Source organism: Neopelma chrysocephalum, unplaced genomic scaffold (assembly GCF_003984885.1).
Source record: "Neopelma chrysocephalum unplaced genomic scaffold, ASM398488v2 Primary Assembly neopelma1_77, whole genome shotgun sequence".
Lineage (NCBI taxonomy): Eukaryota > Metazoa > Chordata > Aves > Passeriformes > Pipridae > Neopelma > Neopelma chrysocephalum.
In genome coordinates this window covers 5,916,706-5,933,411 of record NW_020897738.1, presented here as the reverse complement: position 1 = coordinate 5,933,411, position 16,706 = coordinate 5,916,706, and the positions used below count along the sequence as shown (strand labels likewise).

The 16,706-nt window shown below is 44.2% G+C and overlaps 1 protein-coding gene across 1 annotated transcript; it reads right to left on the bottom strand.

The window, feature by feature from the left end:
• Positions 1 to 7,081: 7,081 nt before the first annotated feature.
• Positions 7,082 to 12,532, bottom strand: RAN (RAN, member RAS oncogene family). Its single transcript, XM_027689450.1, has 7 exons — positions 12,419 to 12,532; positions 11,625 to 11,667; positions 10,633 to 10,717; positions 10,414 to 10,539; positions 9,204 to 9,391; positions 8,495 to 8,665; positions 7,082 to 8,383 (listed from the first exon to the last, which is right to left on the bottom strand). Exons 2-7 carry the CDS (start codon positions 11,658 to 11,660, stop codon positions 8,339 to 8,341), a joined length of 651 nt encoding a protein of 216 aa, XP_027545251.1. The 5' UTR covers positions 11,661 to 11,667; positions 12,419 to 12,532; the 3' UTR covers positions 7,082 to 8,338.
• Between the last annotated feature and the right edge of the window lie 4,174 nt (positions 12,533 to 16,706).

Here is a 16,706-nt window from a genome sequence, read left to right as displayed (position 1 = left end):
ACATTCTTATTAAAACCTGAAGAGCCATCAAACCTGAAATGCAACTCATTAATTAATATAAAAGCAAGAAAACTGAATTCCAGAATTAAGATCCAGACTGAGTTACACAATTTCAGGTACTGATCTTATCTCTCAGGCCAACACAAACCAAACTCAGCATAAATTCTCTTCCATGACCTCTCGACCACTGTGACTCCAATTGGTTTGCTCCTCACTCCTCTGTAATGCTTAATAATCCGAATAATCACTTACATCTGTCGGCTGTAACAGTCATCCCAAAGATCCTAAAATCACAAGACACACCCTGGAATCATGGAACTGGCTAAAAACATATTTTCAATACAATAAACAAAAGGGGGAAAAAAATCCCATTTGTATCTGCCACTGTTCTTAATGCATACTGCAGGAAAGCAGCCTGGAATAAAATCAGCCATTCAAAATGGGATTCTGACTATGAAAATGGATATGATACGGAGATCAAAGAAATCCCCCCTTTTCTTTTTCTAAAGGATTTGACAATGTGTCAGTGATTTTCATGGGCTCCCTACAGGAATGTAATTTCCAGATGTCACTTGCAGCTAAAGAAGAGGGATGCAGCCCTCTTCAGATCCTTTTTAATTAGTTAGAAATAAAGATTTTTCAAGAGATTACGAGTTTTCCTACTCCCTCTTGGGCTCTAAGCCTTTTTTTAGCACGTGCAAAGTCAGCTGGGATGAAGAGCTGGAAATAGAATCATCAAGGAATACCCACCACATCAGCATTCATGTCTGCAGAATTAAATACAGAAGAAAGCGTTCTGTAGTCAGGCCAGCACCTGTGAAAATGGCATTACAAAACTTAACATGTCAGATTTTAAACAGCCAGGGATGTATGACATGCATTTAGAAGCAGGATTTATCCATTGCTCAGAGGGAATAAAACCATCACTCCTCTGCTGGTGGCAAACCACTAGTGACCAGTATCCACTTAGCAGAGGGCAATGGCAACAGAAACACAAATAATTTTCAAAAGCATGATTAACCCAAGCAGATAGAATTGTTCACTCTACAAGTTTAAGAAAAGCAGAAAAAAAAAAGGTTTTATGCCTATGTTTTCATTTGCATTTATTCTGCAAGGTTGATATATGATATGAGAAATAAAAACTGTTGTTTCAGTGTGTTTTACTGAAGCTTCCAGGTCAGAACATGGCATTTGCTGTTCAAGGCACTGCGTGCACATGTATCAAAGAGGCAGGGCCTGCCCACTTACAAGTCTATAACCACAGCACTTGAAGAGCACTGGTAAAAGTAGGCAACTGAAAGGAGTAATAAAACTGGGAACGGAAAAATGCTTGCCCCAGGGTGTAAGTCTTTCAAACTGCAGCACAGAATATGCTCTGTGCCTAAATCGTATTTCTCTTTCACGTGTTACTCAAGGTCCCTGCTGTTCACTGACGTAACATCTGATCTGAAAACATCCAAGTCATTCACCTGCAAGGAAGTGGCAAAACACTCCACCCGACAAGTAATCTGCAAGTTGCAGGGTGTTAAGGGAGATTTTCTCAGGCAGCTCCCATTTAAATCACAGAAGTTCTAGCAAAGCCAACTGACCTGTGCACAGCGAAGATTAGTGGTGGAAGAAACTCATTTCTTTCCTGTTAGATCCATTTCTTCTCACCAAAGCTTTTTGCCATGGCATCCTGTCAGCACTGCCCAGAGTGCTTCCCAGTAAAGCAGGGGTGCAGGATCAGCCCCTGGCACGTCTGGGCACAGAATATGCTACATGTCTAAATCATATTTCTCTTTCACATGTTACTCAAGGTCCCTGCTGTTCACTGAGTAACACCTGATCTGAAAACATTCAAGTTATTCACCTGCAAGGAAGTGGCAAAACACTCCACCTGACAAGTAATCTGCAAGTTGCAGGGTGTTACAATTCTTACAATTTGTTCGATACAAAGCTGTTCTTACTTTAAATTCCCTGTGCTGGAGAACCATCTAGCGAAGCTCTCAATTGCCAGGAGTTTTGTTATTTCCCCTCTCTCTCCAATCTGCATCTTTCTTTCCCCCCACTGCTTTCTTCCATTTGGATTGGTATCTAATAGCAGACTTCCATTAAGCATAAATGTTACTAGTTAGTGATGCTTTGGAATGTTGCATTAATCATTATCACATCAGCATTTGAGCATTTTGTTCTCTAGTCTTAATTTATGCTGTGTCCATGCTTTCTTCCTCCTGCTTTTGAGTTCCCTTGTATTCCTTTCCCTTGTACTGATCCAGCCCTTTAGGACAGCAGGGTCCTCTCCTAAATGCCACATTCCCCTTGTGCTTTTCCTTACTAACAGCCTAGGCTATGTTTCCCAAAATGCCCCTTGGGCTCTGTGCCACACTGCCCAGTCTCCTGTGCAACATCCACACAGGAGATTCCATGAGTTCCATCAGCTGGGAATGTGCCTGTGTGCACGAGTCAGCCAATTGCTTATTCCACACCGAACCAGGGGCCTCAGCTGGACACCATGGGGGGTTTAGCACCTCCCAGATACGCCAAATGTACTTGAGGAACTTTTTAAACACAGCCTTCTCCAGCATAACCAGAGGAAACCATCCCAGAGCTGCTCTTCCAGCCACCCCAACTCCAAATCTGAAAGCTTAAGAGGAGGAGCATCTTTCTCCCTTATTTACATTCTCTTCACAGCAAAATAGGAACTGTAATGCTCAGGACACCGATCTTTCAAGCTTTCTGTTCATTTTGCTATTCATAGGATAACTTTACTACAAGATCAAACCATAAATGACATGACAGGGCTGTGCTAGATCTGACTATTGCACATTCCTCAAACTTTTGTTTTATAACATTAGGTGATCAGCACTCAACGCATGAATTATTTTTTCAGGTGAAATGATTCTTTCATTCAATGTCAATTATCAAGGCTCTATATAGTAAGCTCTGATTATAACATTTCTTTAGCTTAAATTTGATGATTGGGAAAAAATAAGAAAGAACACGATGGCAGTGCCTGTGCTTTGCCACGCTACAAGCATTAGGATGGAAAAAAAATCCTCTTGCAATTCACGGTCTTGGTGTAAATCCACCGAGAGTGTGAGATAACTTAAAGAAAAAAGTCTATTTATTAAATCGGACTAAAAGCCTCTGGGCGGGCGGTTTGTGCCACTGCGTGGCCGAACCTGGTACTGCAAAATCCACCTCCGGCTCGGCTCTCCCGGGAATCCCATTCCAGCCTGGAATCACCCCGCGTTCTCAGGTGATACAGTCCGCTTGCCAGCAGGAAAAAAAAAAAGAATTATACGGTAACCACTCGATCTCCACGACAAAGATGTTGTAAAGCAATATCAGAACTGTTCAGCTGGTGAGCAAAGAACGGCTCTCACTTGGTTTAAGCCTCGCATCAGCTGGGAGCAACTGCAGGTGATGTGTGTCAAACAGTTCTTTTACACGTAAACTTTGCAGAATTACTGAACTCACCTGCTACAGTTTGAAGGAAGTTTTATAACTAGACCTCAGTTTAGGTATTCGAACAAAACAAAGGACGCAGGTACAAGTAAGAAGTAAAAATCCCCTATCCAGAATCAAAAGACAACAAGTAACGCCAAAAATTGCAGATTCCCTGTTAGTTACAACCCACCTTTTAATTTCCAAATGCAACAAACTTCTTTGGCTTGACCTCTTTCCCTAAATATTTGCCCTGCAAGCCCACCACAAGACCCAGAAATTTTCACAGCTTTTTTTTTTTTAATGATGTAATCAATTGAAAAAGTCTGACACACTGCTCCCCTCCAGCACTATTTTTGAAAGCCACCAAGTCGGGAAAAGGTCATCACTGGTTTTGTGCAGTGAAAAGCTGCACAAAAAAGCAGGAGCAATGGGAATTGTAATAATCACTACTGGGAAATCAGACTGCAGTACTCTTACCTGCAAACTCTCACCTGAAAAGAAGTTTGACACAAACAAGGACCATTTATTAACCACCTGATTTGCTGTCTTTGACTTAACCCTTCGTACAGAAGACTTAAATAGCTGCATCCTGAAAGATCCTGGTGCTTCCAGAGTATCATCAGTGGCTTTGTCTCCAACAGTCATAGGAGGAAGGACACTGGGTAAGGTTTCCTTAGATGTTATTGATCACCACAACTTTAGGAGCTCCTTGTTTATGACCATTTACTTTGCAGTTAGTTTTTGGTTTAGTTGCCCTTTTCAGTCTTTGCTCATAAAATCTCTACATGGAAATAGGCAACTGTAAGTAACCTGCCATTGCCTCCTAGTAACCTGGAGCTATATTGGCAACATTCAATTTTTAATGCTTGCGCTAAAGATATTAAAACCACGATTTCAGAGATAGTGGATCAAACATTAAAATTTCTGTTAATGTTACTACAAAAATACGAAATTTTGTTTATAATTTTATTGAGGAAACTTGTCCTCGTTGTCTCAATTTTTTTCCCTTCGAGGAAGTAGAAATATGGGAACCTGATTCTTTTAATCACAGAATTCCAGGATCACAGCAAAACAGACATCAACCACTTTACCATTCAAAATAAAAATAAAAATCAAGGAGTCCCATTCCTATACTGAACTAGTGCCCTAATATGAACAATGGCCTGTTTCAGTGGTGCAGCTCGTGGAACACTGGAATTTGGGGGAAGTGTCATTTACTCACTGAACGTTTTGTTCACTCTGTGAACTAGAAGATAATTACCCACACAACCCAATTAAAAGTGTTTGCCTTGTACACTCAAATCTGTAACCCAAGGTTTAGGCTGTGCTAGAGCATAAATAATATGCTTTATGTGTCAACACTCCTATGATTATTGAATAGCTAGATAAATAAGGACACTGTGGTTTGGGCTCATCAGTAAGTCCCACCAAGTCTGTTATCCAAAAAAGCTCCTGGGTAGGACAAGCACAGTCATTCATGTTTTCCCAACATAAGTTTTCAGCTCGAAGTGTCTCCAACCTTGGCCACTGGCAGAGATGACCAAGAACTCCTTCACAGGATGCTCATACAGCAGCTTGCACTCAAAAATAGATCCTTAAAGGCAAACTTTTCAGCTCAGCCCAAAAGTCAACACATCCACACAAAGCCAGGCTGTAAATTAACACAGCCTGGTGAAAACAGACTAATCAAAGGTGCAGGTTTAGTGTCTCAGTTACCTGTAGGACATTGCCATACTCCTGGCTTAAGAGGGCCAACCAGTTTGCCAAAACTCAGGTGAGGAAGTGACCAGTACCTCCAGTCCAGCACAGGAAAAGAACTGGCTTCAAACTGTGCAAACTGCTTCAGGAAGGTGAGGGCAGAAGTTTATCTCAGCACAGGTCTCTCCACTGATTTAGACTCAGACTGTATGAGCAACACAACAAACCAATTTCTACAGGGAAAAGAAAGTTTGTTGCCTTGTAACTCGATTCCAGCCTTCCCAGCACACTGATTTCCAGTGCTGCAGAGAAGTGTCCCCCAGCACTTCTAAAAAAAAAAAAAAAAAAAAGATTCTGTGCTGGAATCCTGAGATCCAAGGGCACCCCTGGTGTTCCTAAGGACTTTAACTCTCCTTCATTTCAAGGTTCAGTAACCAGCACATTTCCTAAGCCAGTTTCCTGAATTGATGCCTTTGCCTTCACTGTTTTGCACGTTCTCTAGTTCTCTGACTACTCTTCTGATACAACCCCCTGGGCTTGAGAACTCCCAGCTTGATATCACATGGAATATGCTGAGTTGGGAAGGACCCACAAGGATCAACGAGTCCAACCCTTAGCCCTGCACAGGACCATCCCCAACAGTCACACCATGAGCCTGAGAGGGTCACAGAACCAGCAACAGTAAACGGCCCAGCACCACTTCCAGCTGAGCACAGTCTGTACTGACAAGTTCCCTAAAACCAACCTGAAAGCAGAGATTTTATCGTGAAAAAACTCACCCAGTGTAGGAATACAAGAACTCCTACAATTAACTGATCCAATAGTCAGGTAAGCAAGTGCAACACAGCAGGTATTGCAAGGATTTCCACTCATCATTCAGTCCTGCCACTGGTAGAGCTCCAACAGGCTCATGTGACTGTACAGTAGAGGTTCTCAGAACACAAGTTTTGTTTTCCTCATTACTTGACTAAATAGGTAAAATTTTGGATTGCCTAAACCCAACAAGTGAAAACTTCCTTAGAAGGGTGATAGTTAAGGAACTTTAACTGAGGAATCTACACGTGCATTTAAGGCTACCTGCATTATTTATAATCAACAATTACTAGGGACTAAACATAAAAATGAGAATGCTGCAAGTGGGCTTAACTCCACTCCCAAGTTGCAAGCTGAAGAGACTCCTTTACAGCAGGATGAGTATTCCTGCTTACGTCAGAGCTGAATTTTTCTGGACTTGGGAGCAGCCCTGAAGATTAAAGCTCCTAGCAGTTGTATTAGACTTTAAACAGCTATTTCACCTTTCCAGTTGTTCCATAGGAATTCGTACTAAGGGCAGTCCCTGTCTTAAGCAGGTGAGTTGTAAAGATAACACCACACACACACTGGGAAACAATAAAAACGTAACTTCAGTGCTGCTGGTTTTTCTCCTTAAAGCATATCAATGCTGAGGCACTACTGAGGTTTTCTATTTTGTGTTTTTAAGCAGTACATTTCCAGAAGTGAGAAAGCTTGAAGACAAAAAAAAGCTACCACACCTAGTAAAGCAGCAGCAGCCAAGCCAGCAGGATTAACCAAGATATGCACAGGTAATTAGTAACACTACAGGCAAGAACCTACAACATGAAGTTAAAGCAAGATGATGCAGCAATTCAGCAAAACATTGAATCTTTGTCCCTTTACAAACACCACGTGTACAACATTCCTCATTTTCATCAACAATGAGGTTCAGGTCCTAAACACACACAATTCAGCTTCTGACTGACTAGCTAAAAAAAAAAACAAAACAAAGAACAAGCCCAAACCCACAGAACTCCACCTTGAACTAACTTAAAAATGATTCCTTTCCAGCAGTATTGCACAAGTAATAACTGCAGTCCACGCTTTTTGCTACCAGGTTGCTAAAGTTAAATATTCAAGTAAGAGTTATGTACACAAACATGCAAGTTAAAAGGAATAAATGAAATGCTCCACTTTATTAAGAAACCAAAAATACAAAACTGAAGAGTTCAAGGCTTCATGTACTCAAACACTACTGAAAAAATGGTAACTTAGTTTTGTTTACTAGCAGTACTAATATTGACCAAGATTCATGTCTACAAGGTAGTGTTAAAAGTTGACATTTTCCACCATTTGTGCTGTAATAAGCCAGTTTCAAATTAAGAACTTGGTGCAGTTACAGTAAAGTCTAGATATTTAAAATCAACATGGCTTTAGTTAATACAGTTTTGTAGGCAAGAGCATTTTAGCTCAAGCCATGGTTGTTTTCTAGTTAGTGAATTTTAAGATGCTTAGAGTTTGTTTAGCCAGCTATAGCTCTACTGAATGATGTTCCATGCAAAAACACAGCTTAAGTCACCTAACAGACCCAGATGCCATTTGTTTCTGGCTGCCAAAAATACAGAGCTCTGAAGGTAGCTTGTAGAACATAGTAACAGTGAGAGTTGAGACTGTATCTAATTGTAGCACGTTCAAGCTGAACTACACACTTTACTCTCATAACACCCTGCAGACCACAAACATTCCCATTTGCTGGGAATGCTCATCCAGTCACACCAGACAAGTGCTCACTGCTTTAGTTTTGCCTGGCAGTTAGTTCAGCTTTCCTCAGATGCTTTAGTTATATGCATCAAGAAATAAAGGAGAGGTTAACTGTTAGCTCTGATTTAGCAAGAGGAGCATAATACGAGAAGCAGGAAGGAAAACAGAGACTGAGAAATGCAGTAGACAACCAAGTATTAGCCTCAACTGAAGAACAGAAGACACTTTGAAAGAATTTTCCTAACAATGCATGAAAGTTCACTTGCTTAGAGATACTTGAAATACAACTTTATTATCTAAACAAAAAAGAATGGGAATGACAGAAACAGGATTTTCCACTTAACACTCTGATGTGACTGCAGCAGTCTTATATTTGAAACTCAAAAGGGGAAGTAATTGCAGTCCATAAAACAGCTAAATATGCAGGTCCAAAATATGAAGTTTGTTTTGGTTTTTTTTTTCATTTTTGTTTTTTTGTTTTTGTATTTTGTTTTTTTTTTTTTTTAAACTGCCACATTCACTCCGAAGCCCATTCATCTCTTTCAGCATCCCAAAGATTAAGCACATGTTCTGCTCAGCTAGATAATAAAGTGGCAAACACGCTGCACCACTGACATCACAGGACAGTTGCCTATAAAACTAGACTTCTGACGCTGGGCTCCAGCTTCATCCCTCACAGGTCATCATCTTCATCTGGCAGTGCAGTGGTCTGAGCAATCTGGAACAAAGAGAAGTCACACTTAAGAACTGTTCTTCAAGTTCTTTGCCCCAGGAGTCTGAACACCAGTTATCAGGCAATAGTTCTACCTCTGTGCCCTTTCTCACTGACCTGTAAGTCTTGCTCATACTGTGCTGCCAGTGCTGGGTCCATGACAACTTCAGGTGGTGCAAGCGCAGGCATGGCCACAAACTCCAAGTTAGGATCTCCAATTAGCTTTCTAGCAAGCCACAGGAAAGGCTTCTCAAAGTTGTAGTTACTCTTAGCTGAAATGTCATAATACTGAAAAAAAGACATATTATACATTATTAAGAAACCTCTCTGACTAATATTTAGGGCATACCAAGATCAACACACACATAGTCAACTCTACTTTTACCTTACTTTTTTTGACTGTATGACTTCTGTTTGCACTTCCATAAACAGTATGATCTAAGTGTCTAGAAACAGTTTCAGGCAGAAACTGGTAACTAAAAGGCATTGCATCTTTTAAAAGATGGAACCTTCAGGAGGCAATAGTGCCTCTATCTTTTTCCTGTGACTTGATCTACTTCAGTCTCCCTTCTGTCATCAGATGAGATTCTGAGCAGTGAAAGCCAATTGCACACAAGCTCTTTAAGAACATCACAGCTCCTGCTCAAGGCCAGTGATGATCATCTTTAACACCATCATTTCCCCTTTTCCTGAGGTTTGGTTCAAACAGCCAACAGATGTGAAGCTGCCTGTAGTGACAAAGGCAGAGCACTCGATTACTGTCTAGAACCCAACTGCTCTCAACAGACCCAACCAATCTGGTTCCTACAAACTCATACCAACTTACCTGGAGATTCTTCTTCCTATGGAAGACAATGGATTTTGCCTTGACTTTTCTGTCCTTAATATCCACTTTGTTGCCACACAACACTATAGGGATATTTTCACATACTCGTACCAGATCTCTGTGCCAATTAGGTACATTCTTGTAAGTAACTCTTGATGTTACATCAAACATTATGATGGCACACTGAGCTGCAAGAGAACAACAGTCCAGTTACATCAGGAACAATCACCTGCTTACACAATGGGACAGAGAAGAGGTACCCTCAGAGATCCCACACTAGGGTTAAGCATCTGCATTATCTTTTCCCTCTCGGTGCCACAGTTCTGACAGCCCCTGTTCTGTGAACGAGTTCAATGCACAACTCCACAGAACTTGGCCCATGACCATGTCACCTCACACTCCAGCTGGTTTTACCAACTCAGCCCCACTTCTGAGGTACATGGTGTTGCATGATAGGAGAATACGTAAGATGACAGAACTTGGATTTACACAAGTATTTGGCAGAAATTAGTCAACACCTATTTCACTAATCTCAGACAACCTAATGAGGCTTTGAGGTAGTTTGAGAGCTTGTGGTCCACATCTCAGGATGCCCTTGTCCAGAGCAGTTTCTCAAAGAACATGGGGGCTTGACTTCATCCTGATACTTTAAAAGGAAAAGCAATGTCAAACTCTAATAATACCTTATAGAATTTTTCAGGTATGCAGGTGAGCGAAGTACACACAGAACAAATCTTTGCCAAGCAGAAGTAAGGAATGCTATCATACTTGTTTAGAAAGACAAGTAAATTCTGGCATGAAAGTGTTCAGCTTCCTCACTGTATCTAAAAGCTTAGAGTTTCTGTGTTCCAAGTCTTTCCTTAGCACAGTACAGCAACACAGATATAAATCTGTACTAAATGAAGTTTCAGCTTCAACACTTTCACCTCTTAACCACCAAATTTCACCAGCAATATCTAGTCATTAAAGGTGCACTTTCATTAACACCAAAGCCCACAACAGCACACTGAAACACAATCCTGGCATGTTCCCACGTTCACTGAAGTTGCCTTTCAAAAAATTTATCCTAGTTACATCAAGAGTGTGAAGACTCCTAACCCAGCCCCTCACTGCAAGCCACACTGACAGCTTCCAGAGTGGCCAACATGAACAGAATGAAGGAGTGAACTGTAAGAGGGAGAGAATACTCCCCCACAAACACACATCTTACCTTGAATGTAATAGCCATCACGCAGGCCACCAAACTTCTCCTGCCCAGCTGTGTCCCATACATTAAATTTAATAGGGCCTCTGTTAGTATGGAACACCAGGGGATGAACTTCAACACCCAGCGTTGCTGCGGAAAGAACAAAAAGCAGGACACTTATCAAGTCAGGGACTGCACTTCCATTTGTGACACATCAGATCTCAAATGTTTCCTCAGACATACCTACATACTTCTTTTCAAATTCACCAGTCAAATGACGTTTTACAAACGTTGTTTTACCAGTGCCACCATCACCAACCAGGACAAGCTGTTGGTAGATAAAGGAAATAAGTCAGAGCAATACACTTTGAGACGTTTATCAGTCATTTTAGCACAAATGCTAATTATTACTACAAAGACCTTAGTACTACACGATCATAAAAACAAAAGGCTGAATTTCCCATGAAGCAAATCCCTGTACTGGGAACCAATTTGTTAAGCCCATAATGCTGCAACTCTAGTCAGTCTTTAGTCCCTGCAGGTGAAAACTACAATGCACTGTGAATATGGTTCCACTAAACTACTAAAAGTGACTGAATGATATTTGGAACTTTCAACTTGAATGTGACCAGATTTAGAGAGGAAACAATTTAAACACCTACTGGAGAAACCCACTGTTACCTTATAATTAAAAAAAAAAAAGAAAAATAATAAAAAACCACAACAACCCACCAACATCTGCACCATTAACAACTGGAATACTCCAGCCAAGCATTGTAGGAAATACAAGTAACAACCTTCATGAAGCTGTCTTCAGAACTTCTGGCTGTTAAGATAACAAAAAAACCCCAACCCACCAGCCACAAAAAAACATCAGAAGATTCTCTTCTGGAACATTTTAAGTTTTCTTCTCTGAACAATTACTACAGAACAGAAAGCAGACTATTCTCATTCACCCCAAGCACTTTTTGCAGTGAACCCTGCTTCTGAAATTTAAAAACCATTGTACAGGCAAAGATTCATTAACATTTAATTCACTAAACTACAAACGCCATCAGACTGACATAGCGCAACAGACTCTTTTTTGTACAAGTTGAATGCAGTACTACAATGCTACAACGCACCATTAAGGGAAGACCAGCCCTTCAAAACCAAACCTACCGTCCACGTCGGCACTGGAGAGTCGCTCGTGAAGGAGAAAGAAAGAACCCAAGCCGCGAACCACCCCCCCTTACCTTAAACTGCACTTGGGGCTCTCCTTGGGCGGCCATGCTGGGTCTGCAGGGGAAATGGCAGCGCGTGAGTGAGCTCACCGCGGGCCCGGCCGGAAGGGGCCGTTTCCAGCTCCCAAACCGCCCCCCCGAGCCGCGCGCTCCGCGTGCTCCCGGCCCGGCCCCGGGCGGGAAGCGCCTCCCGCCCGCGTGCGGCGGGACCGCGCGCGGCAATGGCGGCGGCGCCTCCCGCCCGCCCGCCCGCCCCCGGCGCCCCGCGGCTCTCGGGCCCCAGCGAGGCGAGGCCGAGCCGCGGCCTCCGAACGGGGCGGTTGGGCCACGGCCGGCCCCCGGCCCCCGCTCCGCGCGGGGAGTCCTCCCAGCACCGGCATCCCGCCCCTCAGGGAGATCTACCGCCCGATCGCGGCGAGTCCTGCGGGGTCCGCCCCGGCCGGGCCTCCCTCCCGCCCGCCCGCAACCGGGCGCGCTCCCCGCCATGAGCCACCATGACTGAGCAGCGCCGCCTCCCCCCCACTCGCGCTCGGGCCCGCGGGAGCCCCGCTCGCCTCCCCTCGCGCCCCGCCCGCCCTTTTCTCCCGGGACGGAGCCGCGGCCCTTCCACCGAGGGGGGCGAAAAAGCCGCCGCACGCCGCGAGCGCCGCAACGCTCCCTCAGGTGCAGCCTCCCCGCCACCCGGCCCATCCCCGCCGCGGGCTAACGGCGGCCACCCCTCCGCCTCCCACCCCGGCGCTTTTAGGAGCGGCCGCGCTCGCCCCGGTGCCCGCGGGAGCGGGGCCCGGCGGTCCCGGGGCCGGTACCTCTCCCGAGGCGTCTCCCCCCGTCCGTCGCTCCGTGCCCGGCACAGGGAAAATGGCGGAAGCGCCGTTCAAATACCCGGACGGCGACGCCGCGCGGCCGCGGGCGGGGGCGGGGCCGCGCGTCACGTGGTGCGCGGCGCGCGGGAGGGAGGGAGGGGAAGGGCCGCGGCCATGAGGGAGCGAGGGGGGAGCGGAACGGCGGAGTCGCGGTTTGAGAGCATCCGGCCCCACCGGCCACCCCGCACGGCCGCTGGAACCCCTAAAACACTAAACCACGTCACCCAGCGCCGCATCCACCAACAGCTCCGGGGATGGGCGACCTCACCAGCTCTCTGGGCAGCCCGATGTCTGACTACCAGTTCCAATGTCTTGACTACCCGAACAGTATTTTTTCTATTTTTTTTCTAATTTCTGGTTTTGTTTTGTTTTTTCTAATATATAATTGAATTTTTTCTAATATTAAATCCGAATCTCTCCTCTATCAGCTTGAGGCCATTTCCTCTTGTCCTCTTACTGTGCTTGATCTTTGAATCTTCCCACTGCTACCGAGTGAAGCTCTTGATGAGAGAGCAAAACTTTTTAAAGAATCCAGCAAGCCCATGGTCCATATTCCAGCAGGTTTCGTGAGGTTCTGCTCTGTAAAACCAAACACACTGCACTTGGCATCAAGTACGACAGGAAACACAGGGCACAGCAATGTATCAGGAGGGAGGAAGGCGGAAAAGGGAACGGTAGAACGGACACCTCACCACAACCTCCTTTCACAAGTTGTAAAGAGTGATAAAGTCCCCCCGAGCTTCCTCCAGATTAAACAAACCCAGCTCCTTCAGCTGTTCATCACAAAACATGTTTTCTAGACCTTCCGCAAGCCTTGCTGCCCTTTGCTGGACATGCTCCAGCACCTCAACGTCCTTTCTAAGGTGAGGGGCCCAAAACTGGACACAGCACTCGAGGTGCATCTCCGGAGGTCCCTCCCCATCCTCCAGAGGGATGCAGCCCATGGGACACATGGAATGGTTCCTTGGCAGCTCCTCCCTGGGCAGCAGGGCAGCCCCTGGCAGTGAGGGCACCCCAAGCATCCTGGGGAGGTTTGAGGCTGAGCTGCTCAGGGAACCCAGAGGCCTCCCTGTTTAATCATCAAAATCACACCAGGAGGTGTTTCACTCAGCTGGTGATGCTCTCTCTGCAGACAAAGTTAAAATATGACATGTAGTTACTTTAAAAAAACTACTAAACTGCCTCCAGCGTGGTTTAATAAAGTGGTTTTTAACAGCGGGAGAGTTTAATTGAAGAACTTTCAGGTAAAAAGGGCTGTGGTCAAACGGGCTTCCCTTAAATGCACCTTGTGACCATTATTTTCCATTCTTCATATAAACTGATATGCTTTCACTAGAGAGGGTAGAAATAAAAGCAAAAGTTGTTTTGTAAGCCCTGGATTTAGAGTAGTTCTCTAAGCTCTCAAAACTCTCTTCAAAACTTCCGTGTAACAAAGTTGTTTGAAAACTGACTTTCAAAGAACATCGTAGTTTTGCATATGTCTATAAATACCAAGTTCATGGGTTCACACTGATTTTTAAGGTCTCTGATTTTTTTTTAATACCTAAATTACTTTAATGTGGCCTGCCTAACATTTGTTGGTGCACCCCCAATCTAGAATAAATATTTTTTTTACACATCTCTGAATGGAATTAACATAGAAAATATTTCATGATGGGTGATATATACAAACATAGTTTATTTCTTGCTATTTTTCTACAGACATAGACACAAAATACAAACAAAGTTTTACAAGAGTGGCTGAACTGTGCTGTAACTTTTGCTTTATTTGATAGTGTAATGCCAAGCCAAGGGTTGCATAAGATTTTCTTGGAAAAATCACTGGCATGTTGAATTTGCCTTCCCTTTTTGGGATGAGTTGGGTTTGTGTGGTTTTTAGCATTTTTGCTGAGTGCCTCTAGGTGTCAGGATTATTTTTTCAGAATATGTAACTCATCTTAAATTTCTCTCAGCACAATGCTTTCCTTATAAAGCCCTTGTGAATTCCACCCCTATTCCTGACAAATAGGCATGTGTTCATAAACAGGAGACCATAGAGCCATATTAGTGGAGTTTGGCAGATTTAAGGAATACAAACACTGAGGGGAAAAAAGCAATCTGTAACTGAGTATAGAACACTCACTGTACTTCAGAACTTTCTCAATATTGTTACAAATTTATTAGTGAACTACTTTTTCCCTGCAAACCATCTAATACCTTAATTTGGAATAATTAAAAAGTTCCCCATAACAGCATTCGAGCTCCTGGCAAATACTTATTTTGTTGTTACAAAGATACATTATTATGTGGAATCCAGTTTTTATCATCTGTTTTATCATCACATATAAGTAAGTGTTCATTTCCAGGCACTCATCAGCAGTTAGATCACTATCTAAAAGCTTAGAGTCCATGAGATCAGCAGGTAATCAGCAGAATAATTACTCTTAAAAGGTCTTTCCTATTTCTTGACTCAGGTCAACTGTGAACAAACTCAGCAACTGTGACACAGGTAAACATACAAAGTAAAAAGCAGCAGGTACCAAATGTTTGAAGGTGCAGATGGGGAATGGTACAAAAGGTGGTACTGGGGATAAACAGCCACGGAGCTGAACAGCATATTTGAAAACTGCTGCATTATTAGGAAAGAAAACAATTTTTGAACAGTAAATGAAGGAAACAACATATGAAAAGGAGCATAATTGTACTTCCCAGTTAAAGCAGCGATTGCGGAAACGTCCCTGGAATCCAAGCTCTGGCAGGAACAGAGGTTCCACACACTTGGGGTTCAAGGCAACACAGGAAATTGCTCTAAGGAAATAAGCCATTTTCAGTATAGATAGGTAAAATGGGTCACACAGCAGCAAGATTCAATCAAAATATGTATTCAAAAGACGAGCTTTAGTCATTTTTTTACCAAGTAAAATATGTCTGACTCTGGGTTTCATTAAGAAACTACACTCTTAGAAAATAAGCATTTACTAGGGCAATGATGAAAGACATATGGAGATCTAATTTTTTTTCAGAACACAAAATTTCAGAATTTTACTGTCATTTAAGCAGCTTGCATTGCTAATTCGGTATCTTTAAATTCCTTATCCAGCACTGGAATGAAATGCTTTAAATAGACAAGGAAAATTATGCATGGATTATGCTCAGTTTCCAAAAGTAACATTTTTAGAATTTGTTGAACATGTAGTCTAGAAGATAAAGTCTATATATCACAGAATCCCAGAATGGGTCAGGTTGGAAGGGACCAATGTGTCAACTGGTCCAACCTCTCTGCTCAAGCAGGGTCATCCCAGAGCACGTGGCACAGGATTGTGTCCAGACAGTTCTGGAATATCTTCAGTGGGGGAGACTCCACAGCCTCTCTGGGCCATCTGTTCAGTGCGGGGTCACTGCACAGTAAATAAGTTCTTCCTCAAATTCAGGTAGAATTTCCTGTGCATCAGTTTGTGCCCGTTGCCTCTCGTCCCACTGCTGGGCACCCCCGAGCAGAGCCTGGTCCATCCTCTGCCCCCTCCCTGCAGACACTGACACACATGGGTGAGGTCACCTCTCAGTGTCTCCTCTCGAGGCTGAACAGCCCCAGCTCCCTCAGCCTTTCCTTGTCACAGAGATGCTCCTGTCCCTTCATCCCCTCTGCAGCCTCCTCTGGGGGCCGCACCCATGGCACCGTTCAGACCCCCGAGCTCTCCCACATCGAGGATTCCTCTCTCTTTGTACACATCCACGGAATCACGGAACAGTTTGGTTTGGAAGGGTCCTCTGGGGCAGGTGACACCGCAACGTGTCCAGCTGGGGTTTGAGCATCACCAGAGCAGGAGACTCCTCGCCCTCCCTGGGCAGCCTGTTGCAGTGCTCTGCCACATCTCCGTGGCAATCACAGAATCAACCAGGTTGGAAAAGACCTCTGAGATCATCCAGTCCAACCTTTGAGGCAACACCACCTTGTCAGCTGGACCATGGCACTGAGTGCCACATCCAGGCTCTTCTTAAACACCTCCAGAGACCAGGGACGGTGACTCCACCACCTCCCTGGGCAGCCCATTCCAATGCCTGATCACTCACTCTCTGAAGAAATTCCTCCAACCTAAACCTCCCCCGGCACAGACTGTGCCCCTTTGTCCTTCTGCTGGTTCCCTGGGAGAAGAGCCCGACCCCCATCCCGGCTCCCCCCTCCTGTCAGGGAGTTGTAGAGAGCGAGAAGGTCCCCCCTGAGCCTCCTCCTCTCCAGGCTGAGCCCCCCCAG

Excerpts from the sequence above, each read along its gene's own strand:
- RAN (XM_027689450.1), bottom strand. The coding sequence starts at position 11,660 with ATGGCCGCCCAAGGAGAGCCCCAAGTGCAGTTTAAG. Across the intron at positions 10,718-11,624 it reads AGCCCCAAGTGCAGTTTAAG|CTTGTCCTGGTTGGTGATGG; the intron begins GTAAGGGGGGGT and ends ATCTACCAACAG. Across the intron at positions 8,666-9,203 it reads ATAGGAAGAAGAATCTCCAG|TATTATGACATTTCAGCTAA; the intron begins GTAAGTTGGTAT and ends TCTTTTTTTCAG.